The 11,225-nt window shown below is 36.7% G+C and overlaps 1 protein-coding gene across 1 annotated transcript; it reads right to left on the bottom strand.

The window, feature by feature from the left end:
• Positions 1 to 174: 174 nt before the first annotated feature.
• On the bottom strand, positions 175 to 9,441 carry LOC137397264 (uncharacterized). The gene is made up of 8 exons (XM_068083551.1): positions 9,414 to 9,441; positions 8,221 to 8,353; positions 7,835 to 8,000; positions 7,167 to 7,330; positions 5,800 to 5,986; positions 4,432 to 4,541; positions 1,766 to 1,950; positions 175 to 357 (listed from the first exon to the last, which is right to left on the bottom strand). The coding sequence occupies exons 1-8, from the start codon at positions 9,426 to 9,428 to the stop codon at positions 175 to 177; spliced, it is 1,143 nt and encodes a 380-aa protein (XP_067939652.1). The 5' UTR covers positions 9,429 to 9,441.
• Positions 9,442 to 11,225: the final 1,784 nt, after the last annotated feature.

Below are 11,225 nucleotides of genomic sequence, written 5' to 3'. Positions count from 1 at the left end.
CTTTTTTAAAGTCAACTAGTTTCTATTTTTGCTGAACTGACTTCTGTCACAAATCAAATGCAGCAAGTTTACAATTATTTTACATAGCCTGAAGTACAGTAAAAAAATATTTAGCCCACCCGGTAGTCAACTGTTGATAAAAAATTGTTTGAAATTTTACTAGAGGCCATAGAGCTAGAACACTTGTCTCAAAAATTCCGAGGGCACAAAAAGGACACCTCTTGTGACCTCCAAGTCATTTACTTCATTTTCATGTCTTGAATGGGTTCGGAGATGCTCGCCGTTGATGAATTCGTACCCTACTGTTTCAGCAATTTGGTGTTGCACTATAGATCGTTCCAAGATTTGCGATGTATCCTTCAAAACAAAATTTAGTAAAGCAAACTCGCTTTCGAGTCACAGTCACTTTTCAACTAGTCAACTAGTTGCACTCAAAATAAATTATTTCGTCATCCTCATACCTGCAACCCATCATTGTCATGTGACTGTGAATGTAATGGCAAATAGTCAAGTAGAAACAGTAGTGATTAGCACTAGAACTTTTTTGTAGCAGAGGCCCGCGTGGTTGTGTGCTGAATCTTTTTTACCTCCGTTGGAGAAAGCTTAGCAGAGAATAATCGATTCGAATCCATCAGCAGTGAGCATTTCTATGATGTTGATCCACTCACACAGCGAATACCTTCACATTAATTTAGCGAAGCAAAATGGCTTCAGATACGTTTGGATTTAACAATTTCTATGATTCAAAGTGGAAGCAACTCCGAACCCAGTCGTGTCATGAAAACGCAGTGGTTGACAGGGAAGCATTTTCACTAATAAGATGAGCAATGATTACATCATCAACTGTACTTACTAGCATGATGAGCACCAGTGTAAAAGTTAGCAACATATACAGTTAAACACGGATAACTTGAACTTCATGGGACTGAGCGAGAGTGTTCGAGTTATCAGAGCGTTCAAGTTATCAGAGCACTGTCACAAGTCCATGTATTCATTTATTTATTAGTAGATACATGTACATATACAAACTATAATATAAATCAAAAGCATAAATGGCTTGTTTCAAATTAAATGCTTCTAATGTAAAGTTTAAAATTTTTTATCAAAAAGTATAGATTTTTTCTATTATTTTCTAAGTTATTGCCAGGACATTTTTTAGATTAAAATTGGCAAAATTTGATCGTTGTTGAAATGCTCAGAGGAAAAGACATCTTTTTCTTTTGAGCGTTTTAACCAAGATCAATTTTGCCGATTTCTCTTCAAGTTTATGCAAAGGTTACCTCACTTTTCCTTGCTTCCGAAGAGCGATTCCTAAGTGGATGTTTGGTAAAAATCAAATTTCACCAAACCTTCAGAAAAGTCGTTGACAAAAATATTTTGCCGATGGTGGTAATAACGCCGCCTATGAATTACGAAAAGTTGAGGTTTACCTCTATGGCTTTGAATAAAGTGATTTTCTAAAGCGATAACTACCGTCTCGGTAGCCGTTGGGCAAAAACTGTTCGAGTTAACAGAGTTGAGGTCGAGTTATCTAAAACAATTTATCCTTACGTTGGAATGGACAAAAGAAACCGTTCGAGTTAACCATGTGTTCGAGCTATCCGTGGGCGAGTTATCCATGTTTGACTGTAGTTTACTAGTAAATTGACTGTTTCTATTTAATATGCTATCGTTCAGACACACTGCTCCAAACTTGACTCAACGAATATTTACATTTTATTATAAAGCTTTCTTCTACAAACCTCTAGTATAGCATTAGACATACCTGGTTACCCCATGCACACTCATCAGGAAGGTAGCCAATCTTGCGGCTTTCACACGTAGCGCAACATTTTTCTTTCTCAGTATAACAGAATGTGAGAGAGTTTTGCACAGCCTGCAAGCACAAATCGGTTTCATCGTCTATACAGGGCTCCGGGGTGGTGCTAGTTGTAGTTGGCTCTGTAGTAGCTACAGGAAATAATGCGATAGGTTATAGCGAATAGAATCATTGTACTGCGATCTCAGTCAGTAGATCAGGAAACATCAGTCTCTCAACTATGAATGCTTTAGGGTTCCGTAAACATATCTTACAGATGTACAGGCGACATAACATCGAGAAAATACCTACTGTAGACTCGTATATGTGATATGCATTTGCTTAATCCTACACTAGTGCTGGATAACGAAGAAGGAGAAGACAACTGCGTATGAACCGAATTTTACATCATGATTCGATTCAGTGTTTGCGCATGCCCATGCAGCAGTTTCCTAAGCAAATTTTCGTGAGAGCATCGATCGGTCAGTAAATGAGTTTAGAGTTTTTTTTCATCCAAATTGCGGCAATAGTTTTGACTCTTGCCAAATAAACTCATGTGATGTTTTGTAGTTAAGAGACTTATATTTGTAATATCTTATTATGGTATTAATCTTCATTGATTGTATTTGTCCGGAGTATATTGTAATTTTTTTTTATTTATTTATTCAATTGTTGTTAAATTACGTAATCAATTTGATGTTGATTCATTAAATTTTAAAGAGGATAAAATTTTTCAAATTGTATTGGTTAATTAATATTATTATCATTAAAATTTTCACCATTACTTAAACGTTTTTTTGCAAATATTAATTATTAGTTTACTATTTATTAATAAATATACATATCTCGGTTCGATGCGGTTCATAATGCCAATATGAGTAAACCGAAGTAACAATTGAAGATTCGGTTTCATTCAGTTTTCAGGAGAAAACAACTCTGAAATTGAATGCATAGTTCAGGTAGACATCGAACAGCTCTATCCTACACATATAAATTGACTTAGAGTTGTCTTCTGCCTTCCACTTTCAGCGATATCCGACTGACTCTGTGGGAGACGCCCAAATGAACTTAATAAAACATATTATACTCCAAAGAAATTTGTTGTAAAGCAAGAATTAGGTTTCCGTAGTTAACCCATATGCTTAGCCACGTTTTACAATCTCCTGCAATTGGTTATTATGTATTGCTTTGTTTCTGTAAGTTGGTGTAAGTAAGTTAGAGATCTCAGGCTATGGTTTTCGAAGACGCTCATCAAATTATGTCAACAAAACCGACCTAACTCGAGTATTGTAAACCATTGTGTATTCCAATCAAGGCAACAACTACAGCATTTTTTTAAAAATGTGAAAATTATATAATTGGAATTCGAACGCTTCAAGTGTGTACCCTGTTGTACACCCAAACAAGTAGGAGATTCAAAAACACATGCTATACATCATCTATATCTTAGCTAAATATCAAGTATACATGTATATGTCAAATAGTTCTTCATATAATTATTGCTATGAAATAGCTGAAAAGTTATAATTCATGGTGTTACAATGAATTCAAATTCAGAACTAGGTCGAGGAACAGTTGTGCTAGCAACCACCATACTCTTTTTTATAAGGCATCTTGAAGCACAGTTATGGGAGACAATGAGAGGACAAATCAAGTTTTTTTTAATGTTTAATCAAGTTTTTTAATCAAGTTTTCAGGTAATTTTTAAAACTTAAAATGTACCGTAAGTCCTTATGCTCAACCCGCGCGGCTTGTCGTTGGGCGCGGCTTCCGGTTCAAGGTCATAGGCCATGGCTAAAGCCAAGTTTTTAAAACTTACGTGGGGCTTAGGGCGGCTTCTCGATAAATGCGGTCTCTGCTCAGTTCCGCGCTATAACCATAGAATCGCAGTCATGATACACTTTTATGTACAGAGTATTGGCGACCTACTCGTTTATTTTTAAGGTCATGTTTATGGAATACTTTAGAGTTTAGACTAAAGAGGAATTTATCGCTCATGTTTAACTCACCGCAGTCATAGGTTATTAACACCTTTTCATTCTTGACCGGCATCTTTCCATTAACGTGAAGACCTCTAACAGCACAATGAAAATCTAGCTGAGACATGGCAAGTAAGTTCTTGATGCAAGGGTTTAGGAATTTTAATTCGAACTTGGAAGTAAAAGAAAAGTTTTTTCACATGTACTGATGTAGCCTGTTTTCTTATTCAAAAGGACGGGGGTATAGCGAAACTCGTCTCAACACTCTCACTCCTGAAGGGGTCAAGGACGTCAAAACCTCAGTCATTAGCCGCGGCCTGTGGGCATATGCGGCTTGTTGGTAAGGGCGGCTTGTTGGTAAGGGCGGCTCGTTGGCCAGGGCGGCTTGTTGGTAAGGGCGGCTTGTTGGTAAGGGCGGCTTGTTGGTAAGGGCGGCTTGTTGGTAAGGGCGGCTAGATACCGCAGGCGGCTCGTTGGAGGATTATTTTTTCTTTCGTGAGTCATCTGTTTTTAGCACAAGCCATGCGGCTTGAGCATGAGGACTTACGGTATGCTTTAGTCAAATGGTCTTTAGTAACAAGGTTTAATTATATGCGGCATACAAGAGGGCAAACTAAACACGCCCAGTTAGAAAATGCCGAGTCCTAGTCTTACTTGTGGTTGGTAGAGGCGTTGTAGATACACCAGCGCATCTATCACAGCACCTTGCTCTAGCATCTTCATTGGAGCAGTCAATCAGAGGTGAAGTGAAGCATTCCACATCTCTATAATATGATTGCGCTTAACTGTATATCTCAAACTAATTGCCCCACTGTATATTCTAAACTACGTACCTCACTGTATATCCTAAATTCATTGCCTCACGGTATATCCTAAGCTAAGAGCCTCACTGCATATCCTCAATAAAGTGCCTTGCTGTATATCCTAAACTAATTGCCTCACTGTACATGTATATTCTAGAGTAATTGAATCACTGAATATTCTTAACTAAATACCTCACTGTACATCTTAAACTAAATGCCTTACTGTATATCCTAAACTAATTGCCTCACTGTATATGTATATCCTAGATTAGTTGACTTACTGAATATTCTTAATTAAATACCTCACTGTATATCTTAAACTAAATGCCTTACTGTATATTCTAAACTAATTGCCTCGCTGCATATCTTAAACTAACTGCCTTACTGTATATCTCAAACTAAGCGCATTACTGTATATTCTAAACTAATTGCTTCACTGTACATTCTAAACTAACTGCCGCACTCCATATAGTAAACTATAACCGCATTCATAATCAATGCTTTAAAAACAAAGGGAGTCGTTTCAATTTGAGAGGATTAAAGCACATGTATGACCTAAACAGTAAAAACTGCAAGGGTAGAGACAAAGCCTATATATACCACTCACTGGGTGATCTCAAAATACATTCATTAGCTTCCCTTCGAGGTAACACTTGGAGTACACTTATATAGTAAATATATGTACATATTTGTAGCCCAAGTGTAAAATTTTAAGTTTGTAACAATTCCACTGTTTATGAGCTTGAGACCCTCAGTTTTGAGCCAATTTTAAAAGTAAATTAAAAAAATGTAACAATGGCTGATAGCCAATGGCTGATGTTGCAAACCGACAACACAAAACCTTTATTGACAAAAGCTTTGGTTCCAGCAGGCAGACATAATCAAAGTATAAAAAGCTTGCAATTATTGGCTTCAGTCAAGCTCAGTTTAGTTTGAGTAAGTGTAGTCAAAGCACTCATTTGATTGGTCAACATATTATTAGCGAGTCCAATATTCACGTTATTTTCTCACCAATGATGAATGTAATCAAGATTTGGAATGTGTAAAAGTGTAACAATAAAATATAAAATAACAAAATTTTAAGAAATAGGGACTTTTCTGTGTTATGTTCTGAACTGTTAGGTCAAACTATATATAACTCTGGCTGCAGCTTCAAAAACTTTGGTTCGGTTACGATGTGGTTATGGCTAAAAAGTCATATTTGAAAATTGATACTCACTGATTCCCATAGGGACAGGAACCCATGTCAGCAGCAGCAGCAGCGAGTCTGGCATAAAATAGGCTGGAACAAGAAAGGCAGCATTGCGATAGCACTTGCTCCTCGTAGCACTTGCTTGGCTCAGTCAACACAAAGTCAGTTAAGCAGTTGAGAGAGAATGAGTCACTGACACACCTGGGGGCTTCAACTAAAAGAAGGAATATAATCCATAAAGTATAATAGAGCAATAGTATTACTTACTACCGATTACATCATGTATTTCGATAGCACTATCCCACTGCTGCCACCAATATAATGAACAATTATTTCATATAACAATCTCTGTGCAAAAACCTTATAGTATACTGTGATGTCATTGCTGAAGCCTTCTACAACCTAGTGGGAGTATATTGTGATATCATTGTTGAAGCCTTCTACAACCTAGTGTTAGTATATTGTGATGTCATTGTTGAAGCCTTCTACAACCTAGTGTTAGTATATTGTGATATCACCGTTGAAATCTTCTACAACCTAGTGGGAGTATATTGTGATGTCATTGTTGAAGCCTTCTACAACCTAGTAGGAGTATATTGTGATATCACCGTTGAAGCCTTCTAAAACCTAGTAAAAGTATATTTTGATATCATTGTTGAGGCCCTTAACAACCGAGTGGGGGTATACTATTATGTCATTGTTGGAATTTTTCAAAACCTGTAGTTTTTATTGATCTATTTCACTGACTTGGTAGAACTTGTAGAATTTCTTGTAAGTTCCTCAAATGGAACCATTTTGTGAACATAAGTTTCTACATGTATAAGTTGATGTTTTAATAAGCAAATATAAACCACAAACTTTATATAATTTTTCAATCTAGATTAAATAATAACAAATATATTTTGTTTATAAAAACTAATGAAATATAAGAAATAGCACTTTAACATTTATCTGACGATTAAGTGAATCCTTAATATTCTATAGAGTTCCGATGAACTCTTTAAGGAACTTCATCTGGCTTCTTTTTACAACATGGTTAGTGATTTTCCACACAGTTTTTCTATTATCAACAGAGCTACTGCTATTACTACTACTACTGCTATTACTACTACTACTACTACTGCTGTTACTATTACTACTACAGCTATTATTACTACTGCTAGTAAACTTACTACTAATACTACTACAACTATTACTATTACTACTACTACTGCTAATATTACAACTACTGCTATTATTACTATTACTACTACTATTACTACTACTACTGCTACTACTACTGCTAATACTACTACTATAACTACTGCTAATACACCTACTACTAATACTACTACAACTATTACTATTACTACTACTATTACAAAGTGAAACTACTGTACAATCGTACTACTCACACGAGAGAGCACGCAAAGAAGAGCCAGTCACTGACACGCTGTAACTTGTTTCAATTCCTCTCAAAGTTCCAACAGAAAGTGCCATCATTATAATTGTGTTCATTTCTACGAGGTCGTAGAAACCAGAGCTTCTGATTTCCAAAATAGCGAGTACAGAACCACAACTGAAATCATAGAATGTCTTAGTAGTGAATAAATTATATCACAAAATATATAAAATTTTGTAAATATAAATTATATAACAGAGTTTGGGATATAATGGGGCGAAACACAGACAATGGAGTGTGTTATTTAATTCTCATAACATTGAAACATATTAAGCGTATTTATAATATTAGAATATAATGATAATATACATTCTGCATTGCACATGCTAGATGTAGCTGCTGTGCCGAAAGAGGAACTGGTAAGATTTCTCGCCGCCAACTGTGTATACCAACAAACCAAAGAAAGCCCTTTACTATGCTTAAAAGTGAACACAACTCATACAAGTTCAACTTCAGGAGATGCTCAACATATTTGGCAAAAAAACCATTTACATCATTCTGAATGATAAACAAATGTTTAGAATTACTCATGTGCTATTTTTTCTCACATCTAACGTACTATGCTTATTGCATCCAAATTGGTAGACAAACAAACATAATGAAGATTGCAGCAAGACATACGTAATGTCTGTGAGCTCAGACAACTGTGCACCAGGGATATCGAGCAGAATGTCATTGACCGCTTGCTCTATGTCAAACTTGAAGATAGCGTACTCTTGTCCATCTCGATCATTCAGTCCGACTGTACATCTCAGTGAGGTCACATTTATTTTCAGTTGATACACGGCTAAAATTACAAGCCCCAAGGTTATTAAGTTGAGTAACACTTTATTTTTGTACTTCTTTCATATCTCAACAATTAACTAAATGAATCTTTACTTGTTTGCACTTTAGGAAACGCTGAACTGAGCAATTTTTTAATGTATCTGTATTTTATACGTAATTTATATGTTAAACCAACTTCTTAGAAATACTCATCCTTAGAAAATTATACCATCTCGACATACCATTAACATCGTCTGGTATCTGATAATCTGAGCAGGTGCCACAACATAAACTTCTTATAACGCTCAGAGAACAGTCAGCATTCTGTGAGCAGAACTCTAAGTTCTTGTCTCCGTACAGACACGTGGCATCACTCTACCAAAGAGAAAAGCGTCATTACAAACTATTGCGAATATCTTCTCTATTTTATGAGTCTTCAGACTATGGTGATATTTATAACTACAATAGAATGGCCAGTAAGGAGAGTGAAATTTAATTAACTGGTTTTATCAGCTGCTTAAATTTGAGACAAACTTCAATAAACACCATGTTTCCATTGCGTGAATGATGCAGATTTGGAGTTGTGCGCACGTTGTATTACCACGCAATAGATGTTATAATGGACATTTGCATGTTGCGGATTAACGTGGGGGCTTTGTTAAAAAGGATACAGATTTCTATGCTACTCAAATTGAAATAAGATTAACTGAAATGTGGAAAATGTTTAAAATGGAATGGCTTGCATGGCATTTTCCTGCATCAGGAAAATCGGTGTCCATCTTTCACAAGCATTTGGTAAAAGTTTGCATGTAAAAAGTCTTGCTTGACTCGTCGATTTTTGCTGTTTCCATCTTTCGGATGGCATAAACCTGTGGATTAACCTTGTCGTGCAAGCATAGTGTATGAAAAAGACCTGCTGTGTTCTTCCAGCTTTTAAAATCACAAGCCATCCTTCAAGAGGTCAATCTAATCTAATCTTTAACTTATGCCTGGTTCAGACCAATGTAATGGGAGAAGCGGTGCCCTGCTATGCAAGCTTATGCAGGTGTGCGATTGATGTGACCCGCGACAGCTATGACATCGCAGGTTAACACAACTAAATCTTGCATGGACTCCACAAAAACATTGTTCTGAGCTGTAAAGGTGCAGCGCCTTACTAGCCATGCACACAAAATGCCTGACTGAATCAGGCATTGATAAGAGCTGTCGAGGCAATTGGGAAAATATTGCATCTGACAGGGTTCGAACTCATAACATCCATGACATTTGGCAAGCCCTCCAACCTCTGCATCAATCAATCAACATTCAGCTTGCAGGCAGTTATTCTCTGTATTTTATAGGAACAATAGACTATCGGTGTACAAGTGATTCATAATTTGAAGATCGACAAATAACTCTATTAATAGTGACTACAGATAACTCTATAGATACTAACCATCTCAAATGTCATGCATGTTCCACAGCATCTCTCTTTGGTATTTTCATTGTAGCAGTCATCAGTTGAAATGGCAGAACAGAGAGCGGCGTCAGAATCCTCACACTCAGGAGTTGGAGTGGTTGGTGGAGTGGTAGTAGTGGTAGTTGTGGAAGTGCTGGTGGTAGTTGAAGTACCTGTAGGTGGATTAGTGGGGGAGGTTGCTGTCAACTCGGGACAGGTCTTGCAACAGCCTTGCTGTACTGCTTCCTAACAGTTGTAAACAAAATATTTAAAAAAATAGTATTTTGTAGTTGGTTTAGAGTTGAAAAAAAGTGAGCACTATTATGTTTTAGTTACGAACATTTTTTGTGGAAAAAAGATTTCCTTACAAGCTGGGTAACATTAAGATACAAAGTTAAGGCTATACCAAATTAAATATGTAGTGTAATCACACACATATCGTAAAATCTCTATTTGAAAGCTATGGTGCTATATTTTTCAACCCTTCTTCTATAGTGGCATTCTATTAGAGGTGGCGTTCAAATAAAGGTGGCGTTCAAATAGAGGTTTTACAATATATGTAGTGTAACCACACATCCCTGGTATATGCAGTGTAATCACACAAATATTTGGTATAATCACACACATGTATGTAGTGTAATCACACATACAAAGTCAATGCACTGTTCTCTGTCCACAGATGGACAATAAGGCTCCCTGTCACCGTATTCGCAGCCGAAAAGGGCATTACGATCGTACGCTGCCATACAAGTTGAGCAGCATAAATTCTTGTAAGGTTCCTCATAGCAGAACCTCACAGGCGAACTGCAGTTGATAGTGTCGTAACATGGACTCGTGCTTGGCATTGCTGCAATGATACACAGTATTAGGCTTATAGCTGAATACAAAGCGCTTGTGCAAAACTAAATGCAATACTAAATCCATGACAGAACTGCAGGTTGCTTACAAACAAAAGGATATGCGAACTGATTTGCAGCAGTTGCAAAAGCAGTTTTGTAATAAAGGAACGAATGTGATGCTCTACTTCGTTATTTTGCTGGAATATTTTCTTGACAAGTTACATCTCAGTGTTGGATGGGAGAATAAATTGAAAAGATTTGTAACTGAGCTTTGAAAACATTAAGAGAAATAGTAGAAATATAACTGATACGGTGTCTGGTTTGGTGTCTGGTCACACCAAATCAAGTGAACTAGTGGCGGCAATAGATCATTTAGCAAAACTAACCTGTGACCAACTGCTTTACCGCATAAACCAAATGACACTTACGAGTAGTTGTGGGAGGCGCACAGAGCTTGCAGCACGACTCTTTCACAAATCCATCTTCACTACACGTGTCTGTCGAATTTTTAAAAAGTTCGCACCAGTCCTCTCTATCGCCATAAGGGCACATGGGGTCAGTATCGATAGACAGTATTCTGCAGCTAGCGCAGCAGTCTTCCGCGACACCTTCATCGTAACAGAATCTTGGTTCTGATGTATCCTGAAATAGTAGATGTAGTCAGCGTTTGTACAGGCTTATCGCAGCTTCCTTTAATGTTAGCTCAGAGAAATACACAAACACTTTCAATGTTTTATATACTTTGAATGCTAGCTCTTTATTCAAAACTCTTCAAATCTATTTAATAATTTACAGAATTATTTTTTATTCCCGTTGCAAAGTCGAACACGTGATACTTGATAGAGTAGGCTACTGCCCCCAAATTGAATAAAAAGTTGCTCATTTTTAAATATTAATACAACAGATGGAATAGATAGTAATGTTAACATCAGGAACCACAGAAAAACATCAGGAACCACACAAGAAATGA

Source organism: Watersipora subatra, chromosome 5 (assembly GCF_963576615.1).
Source record: "Watersipora subatra chromosome 5, tzWatSuba1.1, whole genome shotgun sequence".
Classification (NCBI taxonomy): Eukaryota; Metazoa; Bryozoa; class Gymnolaemata; order Cheilostomatida; family Watersiporidae; genus Watersipora; species Watersipora subatra.
Note: the sequence above shows the minus strand (reverse complement) of the source record. Positions and strands in the feature narration are given on the sequence as shown.